Below are 22,757 nucleotides of genomic sequence, written 5' to 3' on the forward strand. Positions count from 1 at the left end.
AATTTCGTCTCTGCTCTTTGCGGATGATATTGTCGTGTTGGCCCCTTCAAGCCAGGACCTTCAGCATGCACTTGGACGGTTTGCAGCCGAGTGTGAAGCGGTGGGGATGAAAATCAGTACCTCCAAATCCGAGGCCATGGTCCTCAGTCGGAAAAGGGTGGCTTGCCCACTTCAGGTTGGTGGAGAGTGCCTGCCTCAAGTGGAGGAGTTTAAGTATCTAGGGGTCCTGTTCACGAGTGAGGGAAGGATGGAACGGGAGATTGACAGACGGATCGGTGATTGAATACAATAACCATAAAAAGTTTAGAACATTACACTCAGCCACACTCACTCAGACTTTACACCTGGCTCAGATAGAGAGACAGGATTAAAACCCCACAATTAACATACAAATGAAACTGCCTCCTATACAGCACAAAGAGACCTTCTGTCTCCAGCCTCCTGATGTTCTAGTCTAGGTTAGGACAATAGAATGTAAATTACTGTAACCTGGTTAAGATTTCACACCTGTATGCAAATAACCTGTTGATCTATGACCGAGAGTAAGAGCACGCCCTTCTTCATGGTACAGCGAAAACAAAGAGATTCGTCCAACATGTCACCATGCCAACAAAGAACCAATAAGGATGGGTTTTACTCACGAGAGTGAAAAGTAACCGCCCCTGTGGCGGGAGTATTAAAACCAATGTTCGATCTTGATTCGGGGCAAATATTTTGTGGAAGCTCGAGGGTTGAGCAAATATTTGACCGCTGCAGTGTATTTCATGTATTTTGACTTATCAATTCATATTAATAAATCTTTGTGCTAAATTTCCATTTGGACTGGAGCCTTGTCCTTCTTCAGAAATTCTGGTACACGTAAAATTCTCAACAGTATTCAGTTTGCAATTTGGGTATATTTATCTTTTGAAACTAAAGGTTTTACATTGTGATGGGGAGATGGAACCTTATAATTCCGAAAAGGATCAGAGCTCTCAGAATTATAAGATCTCATCATCTCATCTGCATTTGAACTATTGCAAAAAAATAACATTTCCAGTTGGCCCATGGTATGACTACGTAGGGGGGTGGCCTATAAAGAATAAATATACTATGTAAAACCTTTTCTAACAGGGATATGACATCTTTGATGCTCAATATCTCTGAATCATATTGAACACAGATGGAACCTTATAATTCTAAGCTCACGATATGTAATGCATTTGCATTAACTGCACACCTATACATTCCACTTGTACATACATATACTTATTACTTGTAAATGTTACTGCACTCTATTTGCAGTTCTGGTTAGACGCACACTGCATTTCGTTGTACTGTACTTGTACGGTTCAATTATAATAAAGTTTTATCTAATCTAATCGTAAATGTAAAGGTTTGATGCGAAAATCCATTTAATTAGTTAAGCATACACTTTTGCCACGTTTGAATAACAATACAAATTTTCATACAATAGAAATGTTTGTTAACCTTGCTTTTATTTGTATTTTTAAAAACATTTCAGTTACGTTTTTTTTTTAATTACGGTCAATACGATTCACAAAAAGTCAGATTCAACCATATTGTTATCGCGTGTCTGTAAACTACAATGACCACAGGCAAACAAAGTCGCACTATCAAACGATTGGCTGAAGCCGACCAATCCTGTGTGCCCTTTTCCCACTCCTCCTTGAACGTAAAGTAACTCTAAACGTTGTGAGCCCAGTCTCTGATATCTTTGACTACTTTCACGCTACTAGGGCGATCAACAGCTTTTCCAATTCAAATCAAATGTATGCCATGGCATTTAATGTCAGCAAAAGCTGCCGCTATGTACTGGGTAGACATTCTAGCGTCATGGCTACGTCAACGCAGTTTGTGAAATTATATACACCTAGATCAACCGCCAAGATGCGTTCGTGCTATTCCTGTGCTACGCAAGAGAAAAATAAATTTGAACTCGAATCTCACTCAAGTGCAGCTCATGTCCCGGCTGTAACTTCACAGGTAAGAAATTGCTAGATGAACATACACTGCTGTTGGGTAAACAGACAAGACTTGTACTGTAGTAGTATTGCATTCGATGAGTGTTTCAGGGCACCGAATTTCATTCTTCTTGGCCCGTTATACAAGTGTTCAGAAAGTTACTTCTGTATTTCCTTACTGTTTGTTTTGTCACAACAACACTTCTTTGGTTTTGTTTACTGTATCCGGCAACACGTTTTTAACGTTTTAGTGTGTCAGGATCTTTGATAGTGTTTGCAGTTTTCACGTTAATGTCCGAAAGTGTCTAACGACCCAGAACATGAATAACTCTAGGTTTATATGATTTCCCCCTAAGATGCTTAACGTTTTCTTATGTCCGTTGTCCAGGAGATGGCCGTTTCGGGGGACAGGAGGGGAAGGTTGGTTGAGAATTTCCTACCGTTCTCTAATTTCCTTACGGACAACTATGGCCGAAGACACAGCTATCTGCGCATGTCCCTCACGGAGAAATGCAACCTTCGCTGTAAGCCACACAAAAAAATGCCCATTTTATATTCACTCTATACAATATAAAACAGTCAGATACATGATCTGATAACGTAATACTAATGGAGCTCCATCTTGCCTTCCATCAGTCTAGTATGAAGTTTAACATTTTCATTTTGGCTATACAACTAACTGCTCCTTCCTGATATATGCAACTATTTGCTAGTTTTTAAGGTATGGGTTAATTATCTAGTCAATTACATGAAGAGTTTAAGGGATTTGTCCTGCTAATTTAAGCTCGGTCACGTCATCTGACAAAAATATAGAAGGGAAGGGCTGCCTTTTTAAATATAGCAGTATACAACACTCCCTAGTAGTGTTGACGACAAGACAGCATGGTGCATTATCCAGAAAAAAAAGTAATCCATAATCTGTTTGTTAAAAACTACTGTCCAATGGAAACAGATCAACTTTTTTTTTATCAACATCAAAAACTTTTATTTAAGGAAACACACAGTATTACTTATTCTGTCACCCTGTGGGCATTAAATGGGGACTTGGCTTACGCATATGTTAGCAACTTTAACTCATTGCATGGAATGGATAATATAACTCATATTTCCGGTCCAAAGGATGGGCCCATTTGTCATCTCAAACCATATAAATCAGTAAAAATCCTATTACTGTTTGATGAGTTTATCCTTGTTTCTCCCTTTATTATCTATCCCTTTTGCTATGGCATGCCCTATTACCTACCCACCATAGTACTCCAGAAGCATCTTTTCCTTTCTAATTTTGTCCAGCTGTATTTTTGATGCCAAACAACTTAAAACTAGTTTGACTCGAAAAATAGTCTAGCCCTTGGTCAAAGTAATCCTTTTTAATTGTTATAATTTTTTTACTCTGTCTCAAAACATGTCATGTGAAATATTGCCACCAAAAAATTATGAATAAAGGGAGTTGTAACACAGCATTACCATGCGAGTCTAAAGGGTGTCCTGATTTTTCTCATTGTTACAACTACGGTTTGAACCAAGGAGCATTGTCTTTCGAGCATGCATGTCCGCCTTCCGAAAGCTTCTTAAGAAGCGACAACACTAGAAAAGCAAGCTATTTGGTGGCACAAGTGTTGAGCATTTAAGCTGTAAAAGGTATTGCATGCAAGCTCCTTGTACATATATACTGATCGTGTAAACAGGGTGAACACTTTGAAGGTCCTTTTGTTGTCCGGTTTTGGGATTTCAATGCATTTCTCTTCATAGTTTCTATGCAATTCATTGTACTTGTATCCTTGTTATACCTTAAGCTCTGATGTTACATTTTCCATTTGTTAACCAGCAATTTGTTCATTTGTTAGTTTTGTTTATTGCATTAAATAATTTTTGCTTATTCTGTAATTAAATATTATCATAAAAAATTTCTCAACCTGCAGGTCAGTATTGTATGCCAGAAGAGGGGGTTAAGCTCACCCCTCGTGCTCAGCTCATGTCTACCTCTGAGATACTGACAGTGGCTCGACTGTTTGTTCAAGAGGGTGTGGATAAGATCCGCCTTACCGGAGGAGAACCGCTTATCCGACCAGACGTCCTGGACATTATCAGTGAGTTGGGGCAAGGGTTGTACTGATCAGGGGAGTCAAGTGTATTGTACAGCTTAGTCTTTTGACTGACTCTTTATTTGAGACTTCACTATGACACAAATAGTAAGGTGTTTTGAAACAATCTCACACTTATCAGACCTCAGTGAAGCTATTTCACATGATACACCCAAACATAGATTTAGAGCATAATTTAGATCTGTTTGTAATTTGTATAAAATAATAGCTCAGCTAAATTTTCTCTAAGATAATACATTCCTCTTTTGCTAGCAGCACATTGACAGGGCCACATTTGATATTTAAGAAAAATTGCACTGAAAAAGTGATTTTTCAGGCCTATGTTTTTGTTTTTAATGTTATTTAATCATTGAAATGGACTGCAATTTTGTTTTTGTTTCTCTGAATATTTGCAATTGGTAGAATAATAGAATAAAGATATTAGAACAAAATAAATAGAATAATAAGAATAGTAGTAGCAGATGATGATTATTATGAAAAAACAGTGCAGTCATAGAGAAACAAGTTGCTTTGCAGAAATTAAGGTCCTGTGTTTGTCTGTGAAGTCATATAAGAAGTTTGTATTTACTTCAGCTATCTATCCATTCATAAGGCATCTCCCCTTGCTGGAGACAGCCTCACGACTGTTTCACTTTCCACGGATGCTGTTAACGTTATTCAGTGTGTGAGGGCAAAATGGATCCACTATGCCATGATTGTGTGTTGTCTTGGGGTGTGATATCCTATCATGATGTGATTTATTGAGATGTGATTTATTTAATGTATTGAGGTGCTCAAATCGGTCTGACTTTTTAAAAAGTCATCATCCAATATTTCATTTTCATTAATATGAGATTCACACCAATCAATTTAGCCCTGTGTTCTAACAAATGTGGATTTTGCCCCTTGATGGCTAGTTTTGAGTTGAAAATGTTGGAAATGTCCGCTAGCAGATGTAATTATAACGTAATACGCATTCGATGGAATTTATTTTTATTAGGTTGTTGGGGGTTAGAATATTGCATCTCAGGTGTCCTGTGCACTTGGTGGAAAGTCTAAATTGGGAAACTACAAAACCATGTCATGTCAAATTGAGCATGTCTAAACTGAATGTTTTGGTAAGGATTGTGTCCAATTGGGCACCACTAACCAGTGGTCATGTGCTGATCACAAGGGTCATCCCTGATTGTTGCTGTGACCAGACATGCCTGTTGGCACTTTAAGATTAGTGGTTATCACAAGCAATGTTCTTTCAAATTTAGGGCTACTGAGCAACTGTCTGGTCTGCTATGCGGAAACATTAAACTTCTGTAAACACCAAACATAAAAATTCTGTATGGCTTACGGTACAAAATTACAGCGAACACTGTCTTTAAGTTACAGTTTCAGTAAGTAGCGAATAGTAATTTAGATGAGTAAGAGTGCTAAGGTCTCTTTCACAGCAGATCAGAGTATGTAAGTGGAGTTGAGCTGTTGGAAATCCAGCTTGTCGCTCTCGGAGTGAAGGTTACGCTCCGCTCCATGTCTTTCCAGTCTCTCCGCTCAAAGCCAGTCTTTGCTCTCAGGAAAAATATTTGCCACTCCAAATTCACCCCATTAATTTTTTTGTTTAGTCATAATTCAAACATAATTAGTAGATTTTGTGATTATAAATGTCGAGGGTTCATTTTTTAATAGTATAACCAGGCCAATAGGCCAGTATTTGAATGAAAGCTAGCTTGTTTTTATTAACAACATGAATGTATGAGGATACAGTATAAGTAATCCTAATTTCAAATAGTCTAGATCTATTAACCAAAATGTATAGCCTACACTCAGACAAGTTGCACTATATTATTAGCTTAAACAACAATGAAATAGTAAAGCATATCTGATACACTATTGGCTGCCAAGTGTTCAGAATGTTTAAACAACATTTTGCATATAGTATGTATAAAATAAAATATTAAATATAGACTACTTGCTTGAAATTAAATTAAAATGAAAAGAAAAACGCCTTGCCAGCATGCAGCCAAAATGGAACTATAATGTTAGTCTTTCAATGGGCTACATGTAAAGAAATTAGAACTTGCATGCTTTGAAATAAAGTGTTCAGCATTTAAAGGTGCCTTATGCAACTTGACGACACCTATCGGCAGTGAGTTGTATATCGGTTCTATAACTCCATTAGGATTTGACATTATCATAAAAATAATGAGCATACTGACCTGTTTGAAGCAGTGTCACTTTCCAACCATTGATGCTGGAACAATGAACACAGACTTTTGTTTTAAATGGGGTTACAGTTTGAAACCTTGGGACTAGAAGGTTCTATCTGCACAAAGCATAGTTCTGAGATATCCCAGTTTTCACATCCCAGATCTCAGAAAGTTTTCTAAATAATTACTTAGATAACCCATTAAGACTTTAAAGATACTGAATCACTTTAAAGATACTTAAAGTGCAGGTGATCAAAATCCTGAGACATTAGTAAATCTGTTTTATGAATGGGGTGCAATCGCAGATAGAACCTTATGGTTCTGAAATATCTCAATCTAGATTGAGCAACAAGGTTCTATCTGACACTACTGAATATTTGAATACATAAATGATAGAATAACATGATTTAACCGAAATGGAGTCGCAACACATCATGAAATACACTAACCTAAAGGATTATTAGGAACACCTGTTCAATTTCTCTTTAATGCAATTATCTAATCAACCAATCACATGGCAGTTGCTTCAATGCATTTAGGGGTGTGGTCCTGGTCAAGACAATCTCCTGAACTCCAAACTGAATATCAGAAGGGGAAAGAAAGGTGATTTAAGCAATTTTGAGCGTGGCATGGTTGTTGGTGCCAGACAGGCCAGTCTGAGTATTTCACAATCTGCTCAGTTACTGGGATTTTCACGCACAACCATTTCTAGGGTTTACAAAGAATGGTGTGAAAAGGAAAAAACATCCAGTATGCGGCAGTCCTGTGGGCGAAAATGCCTTGTTGATGCTAGAGGTCAGAGGAGAATGGGCTGACTGATTCAAGCTGATAGAAGAGCAACTTTGACTGAAGTAACCACTCGTTACAACCGAGGTATGCAGCAAAGCATTTGTTAAGCCACAACACGCACAACCTTGAGGCGGATGGGCTACAACAGCAGGAGACCCCACCGGGTACCACTCATCTCCACTACAAATAGGAAAAAGAGGCTACAATTTGCACAAGCTCACCAAAATTGGACAGTCGAAGACTGAAAGAATGTTGCCTGGTCTGATGAGTCTCGATTTCTGTTGAGACATTCAGATTGTAGAGTCAGAATTTGGCGTGAACAGAATGCATGGATCCATCATGGCTTGTTACCACTGTGCAGGCTGGTGGTGGTGGTGTAATGGTGTGGGGGATGTTTTCTTGACACACTTTAGGCCCCTTAGTGCCAATTGGGCATCGTTTAAATGCCACGGCCTACCTGAGCATTGTTTCTGACCATGTCCATCCCTTTATGACCACCATGTACCCATCCTCTGATGGCTACTTCCAGCAGGATAATGCACCATGCCACAAAGCTTGAATCATTTCAAATTGGTTTCTTGAACATGACAATGAGTTCACTGTACTGAAATGGCCCCCACAGTCACCAGATCTCAACCCAATAGAGCATCTTTGGGATGTTGTGAAATGGGAGCTTTGTGCCCTGGATGTGCATCCCACAAATCTCCATTAACTGCAAGATGCTATCCTATCAATATGGGCCAACATTTCTAAAGAATGCTTTCAGCACCTTGTTGAATCAATGCCACGTAGAATTAAGGCAGTTCTGAAGGTGAAAGGGGGTCAAACACAGTATTAGTATGGTGTTCCTAATAATCCTTTAGGTGAGTGTACATTACAGAAATGTAATTTGATAGTAAAATGCTGTATATATCTCAATATATAATAAAATGAGATAAACAGGATTATGATTTTGTGTTCATTCGTATTGTCAACCTTTCATTTAGATTTTTGATCATCTTGAACACAATTTATGATTCCAAACTAGATTATTATCCAGCTCTTAATTTGATATATCTCATTAACTGTTGTTTTAAAGTTTTTTTAATCATTTTATTGCTTAATATTAACATCATAACGATAATTTAAATACTCAGAAACATATTTGTATTAAAACACTTCATAACGCGACATTTAATTACTATAAATATTTTATTAAAAAAAAAAAATCCATATTTGAGCATCTTTGAGTTTTGTTTTGTTTTTCATTTTTTGCACAGCACTCTATAGTACTCCTTGTCTACAGCAGGCATGTGTTTCAACATGGACTTTATATCATTCTGTTTGGCTTCTGTTAAAATGTAGCTCTTACAGACCACCTTTGGTTTGGGTAGGTGGATGGAGGTTGGGACTGGGTGGACACTTCTTATTTGTGCTTTTGGACCACTGATATCGACTGGAACAGGGGGATGGAGTAATGCAGGCGGAATGGGCATTGGGTGAGGACAAGTTGGGCCACTTGAGCAAACGGGATCTGTTTGTATTGAAAGTTTTTCGAGCAAGATTGAAAATCTGTCTCTCTCATTTGAATGACAGTGTATGGGTGCTTTCGGTTTGCTTTGAAAAGGATGTGGATGAAAGATATAGGTGAAAATAATTCAGCAGTGGCCATTGCTTTTTCAATGTTGCTGTGCATATTGTCCACTTCTTGGACAGCTGAATGGCCTGGAGTTTAGAATTTCATGGTAATCTTTTTCAAGTTTGTTGGTCAGAGAGTCTGCCACTGCAAAGGACATGATTGAGTTGCGGTTTTGTGGCACACAACTGTCACTCTATGTTACGATTTATTTTGCTTCTGGGTGGTCTTTCACCACCCTCTGAAAGATTATTTTCGCCAATATCTTTACCAGGGCACTTGCAATGTCATTTCCACCTCTTCCATACAGGGTCTCTGTCCACACAGCACAGTACCCTTTTCTGGTTACTGAGCAGTGAGCTGTAAGGTTGTATATATTCAGCTTTCTTTTATAGAAGAAAGAACTGATTTCTGCACGTGGACATGAAATAACATTCTCCAAATCAAAAGAGAGTAATCTGTTCTTTGTCATCTGTCTCTTTTGCGCTCATTACGCATTGCAGTTTTTTCAAGCATATGCTTCTGGTGAGCTTTCTCATGCTCCCAACTTACTAAGCCTTGTTTGGCAGCTGCTCCATAGGCCTCACGTGTCACACCTGTCTGACATAGGGACATGGAAACTAAGATTGAACTTTGTATTGAATATGTACCTATAGAATGATACTTTAACAGGTGTATCCCCATCCTCAATACATTGAGCTGTGTATAAGTCATACATCTTAGCCACATTTAGTGTTGAGTCAAGGTAATGTCTCTGAGTTTTAGCATGGCAGTAATGGGATTCCACTACAGGGATGGAATTAATATGAGCCTGAACTTTCTTTGTCATGACTTCATCCATCTTATTTTTTGGCATGTTTCCCCCTTCCATCAGATTGCTAACTAGCGCTAATGCTAACTTTTTGACAGAATTACTTAGCTAGCCTGGGGCTTACCATATTGATGACGCCGATGTTTCTACTTAGATAGCAGCATATTTCTGAAGGGTTAGGAATGGAGTTAGATTGTTTAGCTACTTACACTACATCTTCGTTGCTATCAGAGGGCTGAAACTCGTTATCAGATGAATTACTGTCATTGTTAAACAAAGATGTGAGAACTTCATCTACTTTTAGATTTCTGACAGTGTTTCTTTTAGGCTTGTATGCCATTATTGCTGCCTAAACTAGCCTAACCTGTGTTCTGATTGGTGCATTTGTATTTTTTGCAGGCTTGTGATTTTTTTGCAGATAGAACTTTATAGTGCCAAGTTGAAATGGGTTTATGCAGATAGAACTTTATAGTTTTAAAATTATTTTGATTAAAATGTAAGTTTTTCAAAAATCAAACTTAACAAAAATATGAAGAACCAACTGAAGATTAATTATATATGACTTACTCATGTTTGACAACAATGTCAGATAGAACCTTCTAGTCCCAAGGTCTCGAGTTGTTGGGCCTTTTCCATAACTATGGAACACAGAATAAACAAAGTAAACCGCTAAACCAATCAAAACATCATCTAGGCTATCTATTGCGTTAGATGCATCACCATAATTCTTGTTGATTTCAATCTAGCAAACATGAAACCATAATTGTGCTAGTTAGGGCTAGTTTGTAAAACTATCTTCCAGCAAGAAATGGAATCAGGGAGTTTCGTTAGCTTATTGTCTCAATAAGACTTTTTCCACTTTCCCAAAACATATCTGCGCTCATACAAATAGAATAAATAAGAACATTGAATGATTTTCTACCTAGTATTATTGTTTCTCCGTAATCATCAAGTAACTTACACATATTCAAGTTAATCTATCTAGCCAGCTAGCTAAATGAGGCGATGTGACCTTCTTGTCAAGTAGAAAGGTATACATAGCGCATATTGGCTATTAAAAAGAAAATATTAAATTGACTTGAAGTGAAATAACATGCTAAAGATCTGTCCATAGAAACTTGGAATTCACTTTTAGAAACACGAGTTTAGTCAGAGTCTGTGGCTTCATGTTCATTTGATGGTGCATGTTTCTTCTCATTGGTGTACTTCTATATTTGAATGTGAAAAAGTACAAAATAAACATAATACAATACAAAATAAACAAGGGATAGAATGGCAGTAATATACATAAGTGTGACCTTGCAGCAATCAATTGTTCTTTTATATTATAGATACATCCGTGCAATAAGCAAATGAATGGTGACATGGCACACTACGACTACAGTCAGAATTAAGAACATTCTCACACAGCTTTAAATATGTTAAGAGGATAATGCAATCATATACATAACACTGTACATTGTAGCAGTTATGGTCTGACATGATTTTGAGAATTGCATGACATCATCTTCTTCCGCTTATCCGGGGCCGGGTCGCGGGGCCAGCAGTCTAAGCAGAGATGCCCCGACTTCCCTCTCCCTAGACACTTCCTCTAGCTCTTCTGGGGGGACACCGGGGCGTTCCCAGGCCAGCCGGGAGACATAGTCCCTCCAGCGTGTCCTAGGTCTTCCCCGGGGTCTCCTCCTGGTGGGACGGGCCCGGAACACCTTCCCGGGAAGGCGTTCAGGAGGCATCCGGAACAGATGCCCAAGCCACCTCAGCTGACCCCTCTCGATGTGGAGGAGCAGCGGCTCTACTCTGAGCTCCTCCCGGGTGACCGAGCTTCTCACCCTATCTCTAAGGGATCGCCCAGCCACCCTGCGGAGAAAGCTCATTTGGCCACCAGTATCCGGGATCTTGTCCTTTCGGTCATGACTCAAAGCTTATGACCATAGGTGAGAGTAGAAACATAGATTGGCCTTGCGGCTCAGCTCTTTCTTCACCACGACAGACCGATACATCGACCGTATTACTGTAGAAGCTGCACCGATCCGTCTGTCAATCTCCCGTTCCATCCTTCCCTCACTCGTGAACAAGACCCCTAGATACTTAAACTCCTCCACTTGAGGCAAGAACTCTCCACCAATCTGAAGTGGGCAAGCCACTCTTTTCCGACTGAGGACCATGGCCTCGGATTTGGAGTTACTGATTTTCATCCCAACCGCTTCACACTCGGCTGCAAACCATCCCAGTGCATGCTGAAGGTCCTGGTTTGAAGGGGCCAACACGACAACATCTTCCGCAAAGAGCAGAGACGAAATTGTGTGGTCCCCAAACCTGACACCCTCCGGCCTCTGGCTGCGCCTAGAAATTCTGTCCATAAAAATTACGAACAGAACCGGCGACAAAGGGCAGCCCTGCCTGAGTCCAACATGCACTGGGAACATGTCTGACTTACTGCCGGCAATGCGAACTAAGCTTCTGCTTCGGTCTTACAGGGACCTGACAGCCCTTAGCAAAGGACCCAGGACTCCATACTCCCGAAGCACCCTCCACAGGATGCCGTGAGGGACACAGTCGAATGCCTTCTCCAAATCCACAAAACATGTGGATTGGTTGGGCATACTCCCATGAACCCTCCATCACCCTGTAAAGGGTGTAGAGCTGGTCCAGTATTCCACGGCACGGACGAAAACCACACTGTTCCTCCTGAATCCGAGGTTCTACTATCGGCCGTATTCTCAATCAATCAATCAAATTTATTTATAAAGCCCTTTTTACAACAGCAGTTGTCACAAAGTGCTTTACAGAGACACCCGGCCTTAAACCCCAAGTAGCAACCAACAGTAGTGTTGGATTTCTCCTCTCCAGTACCTTGGCATAGACTTTCCCGGGGAGGCTGAGAAGTGTGATCTCCCTGTAGTTGGAACACACCCTCCGGTCACCCTTCTTAAAAAGAGGGACCACCACCCCTGTCTGCCATCCCAGAGGCACTGTCCCCAACCGCCACGCGATGCTGCAGAGGCGTGTCAACCAAGACAGCCCGACAACATCCAGCGACTTGAGGTACTCAGGGCGGATCTCATCCACCCCCGGTGCCTTGCCACTGAGGAGTTTCTTGACTACCTCAGTAACTTCAGCCCGGGTGATGGACGAGTCCACCTCTGAGCCCTCATCCTCTGCTTCCTCAATGGAAGACCTGACGGCGGGATTGAGGAGATCCTTGAAGTACTCCTTCCACCGCCCGACGACATCCCCAGTTGAGGTCAACAGCAGCCCACCTCCACTGTAAACAGCGTTGGTAGGGCACTGTTTCCCTCTCCTGAGGCGCCGGACGCTTTGACAGAATCTCTTCGAGGCCAGCCGATAGTCCTTCTCCATGGCCTCACCGAACTCCTCCCAGGCCCGAGTTTTTGCCTCCACAACCACCCGGGCTGCAGTCCGCTTGGCCTGCCGGTACCCGCCAGCTGCCTCAGGAGTCCCACAAGCTAACCAGGCCTGATAGGACTCCTTCTTCAGCTTGACGGCATCCCTTACTTCTGGTGTCCACCACCGGGTTCAGGGATTGCCGCCTCGACAGGCACCGGAGACCTTACGGCCACAGCTCCGAGCGGCCGCTTGGAGAATGGAGGTGGAGAACATGGTCCACTCGGACTCCAATATCTCCATCCTCCCTCGGGATCCAGTCGAAGCTCTGCTGGAGGTGGGAGTTAAAGATCTCTCTGACAGGAGACTCGGCCAGACGTTCCCAGCAGACCCTTACAGTACGCTTGGATCTGCCGAGTCTGTCCAGCTTCCCCCGCCATCGGATCCAACTCACCACCAGGTGGTGATCAGTTGACAGCTCCGCCCCTCTCTTCACCCAGGTGTCCAAGACATATGGCCGCAGGTCAGTTGAAACGACAACAAAGTCGATCATTGACCTATGGCCTAGGGTGTCCTGGTGCCACGTGCACTGATGGACACCCTTATGCTTGAACATGGTGTTCGTTATGGACAAACTGTGACTAGCACAGAAGTTCAATTACTGAACACCGCTCGGGTTCAGAACAGGGGGGCCGTTCCTCCCAATCACGGCCCTCCAGGTGTCACTGTCGTTGCCCACATGGGCGTTGAAGTCCCCCAGTAGAACGATGGAGTCCCCAGTCGGAGCACTTTCCAGCACCCCTCCCAGAGACTCCAAGAAGGTTGATTAATTTGCACTGCCGTTCGGCCCGTAGGCACAAACAACAGTGAGAGATCTATCCCTGACCCGTAGGCGCAGGGAAACGACCCTCTGGTTCACCGGGGTAAATTCCAACACATGGCGGCAGAGCTGGGGGGCTATGAGCAAACCCACACCAGCCCGCCGCCTCTCACCATGGGCAACTCCAGAGTGATGAAGAGTCCATCCTCTCTCAAGGAGTGTGGTTCCAGAGCCCAAGCCGTCCGTAGAGGTGATCCCAACTATCTCTAGTCGGAACCTCTCAACCTCACCCACAATCTCAGGCTCCTTCCCCGCCAGCGAGGTGACATTCCACATCACTCTTGATCTTCTCCAAATGCTCTGAAAGTAAAGACAGACAGTTAATTATTCAGTCCTAAATATCTTGTTATTTTACAATCAGAACTCAAATCGCAGTGTCCACCAAAATGTTCATTCTTACCTTCATGTGCAGAGCTAAAACGTCCCCCAACTTCTTCCTTCTTGCCCTTAAACATAAATTGAAATTGACTAATCAAATTGGAAGCAACATGCTTTAATAACAAGTTAAGCATCTGGGTTAATTGAAATTACCCACACATACCTATGTATCAGTCCTCCACAAGTTCAACTGCATGCTTGATGAGCTAATTAGGGACAGCCTCCTAGGGATCTTCAGGTGGTGAACATGTTCTGGCAAACTTGTTGTGGCTGAAGGACGTCCTTCTGTGATTGTGTGTGGTGACCAGTAGCAAAGTCCCCCTTCGAGCCACAGGCGTGGAACTACTGCCACACAGTCATCCTCATCCGGGAACAAAACTACAGAAAACGTCATGACCTGAAAGCAATGTATAGAAAATATGTTTAAAAAACCGGCAGCATAGGACACACACAGGCTAGCTAACAACAATGTGGATACACAAAGACACACGACACCTTAGTAATGGAATTGTAACAAGTGCAGGTTTAGCTAGTCTAGCTAAATGTGACTGCCAAGAGTAACATTATCCGCATGATGTGGATAACGTTACACAAAGAAACACGCTTTAGCTAACATTATGTATCAGTTGATAAACGTTACAAGGAATAAGCACATATATTATAACATTCTAACTTGTTGATACACTAAGAAACATGATTTAGACAAGTTAGCTAACAATGTTACCATACATGTTCAACTATTGATATGCGAAGAAGCACAAAACATCCAAATTTGAGGATAAACGAAGAACCAAAAAATTGTCTTATCTCATCTTCATCCGCTTATCCGGTATTGGGTCCCGGGGACAGCAGCTCCAGCAGGGGACCCCAAACTTCCCTTTCCCGAGCCACATTTGCCAGCTCTGACTGGGGGATCCCGAAGCGTTCCCAGGCCAGTATCGAAATATAATTTCTCCACCTAGTTCTGGGCCTACCCCGAGGTCTCCTCCCAGCTGGACGTGCCTGGAACACCTCCCTAGGGAGACGTCCTGGGGGCATCCTTACCAGATGCCGGAACCACATCAACTGGCTCCTTTCGATGCAAAGGAGCTGCGGTTCTCCTCTGAGTTCCTCACGGATGGCTGAGCTTCTCACCCTATCCCTAAGGGAGAAGTTAGCCACACTTCTGAGAGAACCCATTTCAGCCACTTGTACTCGCGATCTTGTTCTTTTGGTCATGACCCAGCCTTCATGACCATAGGTGAGGGTTGGAAGGAAAATTGACCGGTATATCGAGAGCTTTGCCTTCCGGCTCAGCTCTCTTATCGTCACAACAAAATGCAATAACGAATGCAATACTGCCCCCGCTGCTCCGATTCTCCGGCCAATCTCCCGCTCCATTGTCCCCTCACTCGCGAACAAGACCCCGAGATACTTGAACTCCTTTACTTGGGGTAACGCCTCATTCCCTACCCGGAGGAGGCACTCCATCGGTTTCCTACTGAGAACCATAGCCTCAGATTTAGAGGTGCTTATCCTCATACCAACCGCTTCACACTCGGCTGCGAGTGCTGAAGGTCACAGACCGATGATGGCATCAGGACCACATCATCCGCAAAAAGCAGCGATGAGATCCCCAGCCCACCGAACTGCAACCCCTCCCCACCCCAACTATGCCTCGATATCCTGTCCATAAAAGTTACAAACAGGATTGGTGACAAAGCGCAGCCCTGGCGGAGGCCAACCCCCACCTGGAACGAGTCCGACTTACTACCAAGAACCCGAACACAGCTCTCACTTAGGACGTACAGGGATTGGATAGCCCTCAGAAGGGACCTCCTCACCCCATACTCCCGCAGCACCTCCCACAATATGCCTGAGGTGCCAATTAGCTTATGCAAATTGAGATCAGGAGAAAAATGGAAAAGCTGGTGGCCCGCTGGTTGTAGGACATTATAGCCTCCTGCGGCACACCAGCAGCAAAACGCAGACGGTCCATCGATTGCTCACTGGGTCAGGGTCTATACTTCCACATAAATTATTTGTATTTTGACAACTCACGCCATACTAATATCTACGATGCACAAGGTTAGCAGAAAAATGCAAGAGTCCGAGCTCTGCTTTGTCAGGGATGACATGTTGCAGTGAAGTACACCGAACAGAATGGTCTTCATGTCTATTGTTGGCCCGAAAACAGGACCATAATCCCTCAAAAACATTTGAAAGTGTAACACTACAAAATTTACAAGCTGGCACAAAAAACACCTTATCAATTACAACAAACATAAACAATCACAAAATGAACAACTGCAAAGCAGACACTTTGACACTGAGTATGGAGTACAAGATATAGCAATAGAGAAAATAGTCTTTATTGCTATATCTTGTCTACTTGAGATATTGATAATAAAAAGGAAATACTCCTTATACAGTTCATTTAATAACAAAATTACAACTAATAATAATAAAACTAACAATCACAATAGGGTTGCAACAACTTCATTGCTTGGCCCCCTAAATATTTTATATAGCAAGTTTATATTAAGTTTGAAGAATAGGCACTATTTGACTATACATTCCATAACTGAGAGTAGGGCATTCTTGTCAGGATAGATTGATGCAGTTCAAGAAATTATTAACATGATTTCCTTGATAGTTAAATAAATAGCTATTCATTTTTGACATAATACATAGTTTGTCTTCAGCTATTAGGGATTCTACTTTTTATTTTTAAATTGGTTAACTAGCTATCTAAAAAGTTTATTTATTTCATTATCTATCACCTTTATACTGAACTTATTTAATGTCATCCATTTAGCAGTGACTGAGGTGGTCTTTTTGGCCAATGGCGTATATGCATATAGCCCTACTGTAGCTCTGATTGGCTATGGCACACAGTGTATGGTTCAAGATTAACTGCTATGCCAACAACTGTGTTTTCCATCCATTCAGCTGAGCTGAGGAAGTTAAAGGGCCTGAAAACCATTGCTGTAACCACCAACGGTATGAACCTGGAAAGAATGCTGCCTAAACTGAAGGAGGCTGGTCTTGACCTGCTCAACATTAGCCTGGACTCCCTGGTGCCAGCCAAGTTTGAGTTCATCGTCCGTCGGAAAGGTAGTAGCTGTGGGTTCGGAAAGGTTTGTCCATGCCGTTTAGGAATGGTATCAATCAAGATTGAAAAATACGATTAAAAAACTTGAGGAAATGTAACATGTCTATAAATGTTCTCTATCCCAGACCAACAGTGCCACATGGCAGCCAATATTTGCTGAAATTCAAACAGGATATGCCAATGCTCAGCAATAATTTCAGCTTCAATATTCGGGGATTAAAAGAGGGATTACACTCAGTTAGGCCGCAGGACTGAAAGTTTTCAATAAGTAAAGCTCAAGTCAATTGCCACTTTAATAGCAGCTAGTTATCCATATTTCAAAGGATAAGGCTTCATTATTTATATTACAATGCCTGCCACAGTTCTACATAGCTTATTTAACGAGGCAAAAGTAGTTGTATGTTCCAACAGCCTCTTTTAGTTTAGCAAGAAACATGGCAGAAATCAATAGAATTAACTTAATTATTTGCCAATAATAAGCTACTTACTAAACCATTGTGGTCCAAATTAGATTATTATATACATTGTTCAATCCATTTTTGAACGCATGTCACGAGGCAGGAAAATCCCAATATATACGCAGCAAAGTAAGCTAGCTAGGACTATCCAGTCTACTGGGATGATGTATAAAAAACCTTCAGTGTTGGGTGGCTATGGCAGAGAAGGACAAAGTGTTATTATAAGTCTTATTGAAAGAATGTGACTCCTTGTATATTTGTCAAAATATTTGCTGACAGGGACGTTGCTGAAAGACATCAGACCGCTCTATCAATCATGGACAACAGCGACAATACATATGTATTTGTAGCGTAATTGGTGTAACATGGAGGATTTACAAATTGAAACAAAACATGACTACATTTATTCTTCTGATCTCACCTAAGATCCTGCAGTGTGAAAGGCTCCTTTTCCCCCCCCTAGGGTTCCACAAAGTCATGGAAGGTATTGACAAAGCCATCGAGATGGGCTTCAATCCTGTCAAGGTAAAATATCCAAGTACCTTTGTTAATCAGCTGTTTCCTCCAAAGGAGCTGCAGGTTGAATGCCGTAAGAGAGTCATGTTAATATGATTTTGGATTCAACTGTGTATATGTGTGTATATGTTGGTCAGTTAGTTTGAGTTTGTGTGGATTTGTTCCTCAGTCCTGGTTGAAAATTGTCCTTCAACATTGCCTTTATGCATGGCTCATGTTAGTACCACATGTAGTCATAACGCAAGCGCATTTCAGGCTGGTCTGTGGTCAAATGCCAGTAACTTACTGCTCCACACTGCCCACTGCAGGTCAACTGTGTGATTATGCGGGGCTTCAATGAAGAAGAGATTTTGGACTTTGTGACCCTGACAGAGAATAGGCCTCTGGAAGTACGCTTCATTGAGTACATGCCATTCGATGGTGAGTGGATAGTTCTTTATAATCCAATTATTTCTACCAGTACCAAAGCATGGTTCAGTGTTAACTTTCCCTGGCATGTCATTATATGTAACACAATTGGATTGCTCAATTACACTCCAGATTAGTGAGTAGCCAATCAGCTACTACAAGAAAATCCAAATGAATGTACAGCCGTCATCATCATCATCTTCCGCTTATCCGGGGCCGGGCCGCAGGGGCAGCAGTCTAAGCAGGGATGCCCAAACTTCCCTCTACCTAGACACATCCTCCAGCTCTTCCGGGGGGACACCGAGGCGTTCCCAGGCCAGCCGGGAGACATAGTCCCTCCAGCGTGTCCTAGGTCTTCCCCAGGGTCTCCCCCCGGTGGGACGGGACCGGAACACCTTCCCAGGAAGGCGTTCCGGCGTCATCCGAAACAGATGCCCAAGCCACCTCAGCTGACCCCTCTCGATGTGGAGGAGCAGCGGCTCTACTCTGAGCTCCTCCCGGGTGACCGAGCTTCTCACCCTATCTCTAAGGGATCGCCCAGCCACCCTGCGGAGAACGCTCATTTCGGCCGCCTGTATCCGGGGTCTTGTCCTTTCGGTCATGACCCAAACTCATGACCATAGGTGAGAGTAGGAACGTAGATTGACCGGTAAATCGAGAGCTTTGCCTTGCGGCTCAGCTCTTTCTTCACCACAACAGACCGATACATCAACCGCATTATTGCAGAAGCTGCACATATCCTTCTGTCAATCTCCCGTTCCATCCTTCCCTCACTCGTGAACAAGACCCCTAGATATTTAAACTCCTCCACTTGAGGCAGGCACTCTCCACCAACCTGAAGTGGGCAAGCCACCCTTTTCCGACTGAGGACCATGGCCTCGGATTTGGAGGTACAGCCCTGTTTCCAAAAAAGTTGGAATGCTGCATAAAATGGAAATAAAAGCAGAATGCAATGTTGTGCAAATCATTTATTCCTATATTTAATTGAAAATGGTACAAAGACAACATATCAAATGTTGAAACTGAGAAATGTTCTTGTTTTTGGAAAAATAAATGGCCATTTTGTATTTTATGCCTTCAACACATTTCAGAAAAGTTGGGACAGTGCCATTTTTACCACTGTGCTGCATCACCTCTTAATTTAACACTACTCTGTAAATATTTGGGAAATGAGGAGACCAATTGCTGTAGTGAATCCCCATTCTTGCTTGATATAGGATTCCAGCTGCTCAACAGTTCGGGGTCTCCATATTTTTCATTTCATGATGCACCAAATGTTTTCAATGGGTGACAGGTCTGGACTGCAGGGAGGCCAGTTTAGCACACAGACTTTTACTACGGAGCCATGCTGTTGTAATATGTTAAAATAAGCAAGGACTTCCCTGAAAAAGACGTTGTCTGGATGGCAGCATATGTTGCTCCAAAACCTATATATATTGTTCGCCATTAATAGTGTCTTCACAGACACTATCGATGCCATCCAATATTGGTTTTCGGCCTTGTTCCTTGAATACAGAGATTTCTCCGGATTCTCTGAATGGTTTAACAATATCATGTACTGTAGATTATGAGATCCTCAAACTCTTTGCAATTTTACGTTGAGAAACGTTCATTTTAAATTGTTGCACCATTTACCTGTGCAGTCTTTCACAGAGTGGTGAACCTCTCCACATCCTCACTTCTGACAGACCCATCCTCTGGAATGATCTTTTAATACCCTATCTTGTTACTGACCAGGTGTGTTACCAGACTTTCAATACACTCTGGGCTCAGACAAATGGTGGCATTGCATGTGTGTAAATACATTGGCTAAAACTCTTTTGGCTATGAAGTTATTTGTTTTAACAGTGCAATATAAAAATAAAATAATGAAATGAAGCCCGCACTTTGAAAATGCACGATAGCAGTGTCAGGTGAACAATAAGTTAGGGATAAACACTGACGTTCTGGACATAACCTTGGAATAATGGACGACGCGACGGGACAAGTACATTTTTCCAAGGTAATGTACAGAACAAAGGTGTCTGTCCCGCTTATACCACAGTAAATGCATACAGCAACATAAGAAAATATTTACTAGTAGAAGCTAATGTTTGCTCTTATATTCACATGCTTTATTAATTCATTTAGGCCTTTCATTGTTATGTTGTTTCAGGTGGAACTCCGTCTTTGTCTATTTGATATATAGTTATATTTTAATATAGAATGTGTTAAATGAACAACCGGTTTGTATCTGTAGCAATACAAATATTAAACTGCATACTTTGTAGGTGTTGGGTGATAACACAAGGTGTTACGCTGCTATATTATTGTGCTGGGGGATATGAGGGATGTACTACTAACTTTTCTCAGTTTCCTCCAGTTTTACATTTTAGAAGGAGATGAGGTCCTGGTCCACACCTGCGGATTACCTGGTTTGGGGGGCCCGTTGCTGTCCCTGTCCTTGTCCACCTGGTCATACTTCTGACCTTGTCTACATTCAAATAGGGATTTAGCCCAGAGAAATGTATTTATTATTCCAATTGGACTCTTAATATCTCACCCGGCACAGCCAGAAAAGGACTGGTCACCCCTCTGAGCCTGGGTCCTCTCTAGGTTTCTTCCTAAAATTCGACCTTCCTAGGGAGTTTTTCCTAGCCACTGAAATTCAACACTACTGTTGTTTGCTCCTTGGGGTTTTAGGCCGGGTGTCTCTGTAAAGCACTTTGTGACAACTGCTGGGGCTTTATAAATAAATTTGATTATAAATACATTTGATTGATATGAGAATTCATCATCCTGGCCAAAATGTAAATCTACAGTGGGGAGAACAAGTATTTGATACACTGCCGATTTTGCAGGTTTACCTACTTACAAAGCATGTAGCCATCTGTAATTCTTGTCATATGTACTCTTCAACTGTGAGAGATGGAATCTAAAACAGAAATCCAGAAAATCACATTGTATGATTTTGAAATAATTAATCTGCATTTTATTGCATGACATACGTATTTGATCACCTACAAACCAGTAAGAATTCCGGCTTTCACAGACCTGTTAGTTTTTCTTTAAGAAGCCCTCCTGTTCTCCGCTCATTACCTGTATAAACTGCACCTGTTTGAACTCATTACCTGTATAAAAGACACCTCAATCAAACAGACTCCAACCTCTCCACAATGGCCAAGGCCAGAGAGCTGTGTAAGGACATCAGGAATACAATTGTAGATCTGCACAAGGACAATAGGCAAGCAGCTTGGTGAGAAGGCAACAACTGTTGGTGCAATTATTAGAAAATGGAAGAAGTTCAAGATGACAGTCAATCTCCCTCGGTCAGACCACATGACCTTCTCCCATTCCTCCTCTGGATCATCCAGATGGTCAATGGCAAACTTCAGATGGGCCTGGACATGCACTGGCTCTATGCAAGATCTCACCTCGTGGGGCATCAATGATCATGAGGAAGTTGAGCGGTCAGCCCAGAACTACACTGCAAAGGCCCTGGTCAATGACCTGAAGAGGGCTGGGACCACAGTCTCTAAGAAAACCATTAGTAACACTACGCTATCATGGATTAAAATCCTGCAGCGCACGCAATGCTTGCTCAAGCCAGTGCATGTCCAGGCCCGTCTGAAGTTTGCCATTGACCATCTGGATGATCCAGAGGAGGAATGGGAGAAGGTCATGTGGTCTGATGAGACAAAAATAGAGCATTTTTATCTAAACTCTACTCGCCGTGTTTGGAGGAAGAAGAAAGATTAGTACAACCCCAAGAACAACATCCCAACCGTGAAGCATGGAAGTGGAAACATCATTCTTTGGGGATGCTTTTCTGCAAAGGGGACAGGACGACTGCACCGTATTGAGGGGAGGATGGGTGGGACCATGTATTGCGGGATCTTGGCCAACAACCTCCTTCCCTCAGTAAGAGCATTGAAGATGGAGGAGTGGGCCAAAATCCCTGCTGCAGTGTGTGCAAACCTGGTCAAGAACTACAGGAAACGTATGATCTCTGTAATTGCAAACAAAGGTTTCTGTACCAAATATTAGATTCTCCTTTTCAGATGTATCAAATACTCATGTCATGCAATAAAATGCAAATTAATTACTTAAAAATCATACAATGGGAGCTGGCAAATGTGTGCTGCCCCCGCGACCCGATACCGGATAAGCGGATGAAGATGAGATGAGTTGATGTGATTTTCTGGAATTTCTTTTTTAGATTCCGTCACTCACAGTTGATA

General features: G+C 42.1%; 1 protein-coding gene across 6 annotated transcripts in view; it reads left to right on the forward strand.

The window, feature by feature from the left end:
- The first annotated feature begins 1,676 nt into the window (after window positions 1-1,676).
- mocs1 (molybdenum cofactor synthesis 1) overlaps window positions 1,677-22,757 on the forward strand; it is a 47,658-nt gene continuing 26,577 nt past the window's right edge. For 3 of the 6 annotated variants that reach the window (XM_010866326.3, XM_010866329.4, XM_029125478.2), the window contains exons 1-6: window positions 1,677-1,986; window positions 2,353-2,488; window positions 3,884-4,051; window positions 16,993-17,180; window positions 18,040-18,138; window positions 18,438-18,549. In XM_010866326.3, the coding sequence (XP_010864628.1) occupies window positions 1,771-1,986; window positions 2,353-2,488; window positions 3,884-4,051; window positions 16,993-17,180; window positions 18,040-18,138; window positions 18,438-18,549 (919 nt within the window). In that variant the 5' untranslated portion in view covers window positions 1,677-1,770. The remainder of the gene's footprint in view (window positions 1,987-2,352; window positions 2,489-3,883; window positions 4,052-16,992; window positions 17,181-18,039; window positions 18,139-18,437; window positions 18,550-22,757) is intronic. The other 3 variants (XM_010866327.3, XM_010866331.4, XM_010866328.3) reach the window with 2 other exon arrangements.

This window comes from Esox lucius, chromosome 15 (assembly GCF_011004845.1).
Source record: "Esox lucius isolate fEsoLuc1 chromosome 15, fEsoLuc1.pri, whole genome shotgun sequence".
Taxonomy (NCBI): Eukaryota; Metazoa; Chordata; class Actinopteri; order Esociformes; family Esocidae; genus Esox; species Esox lucius.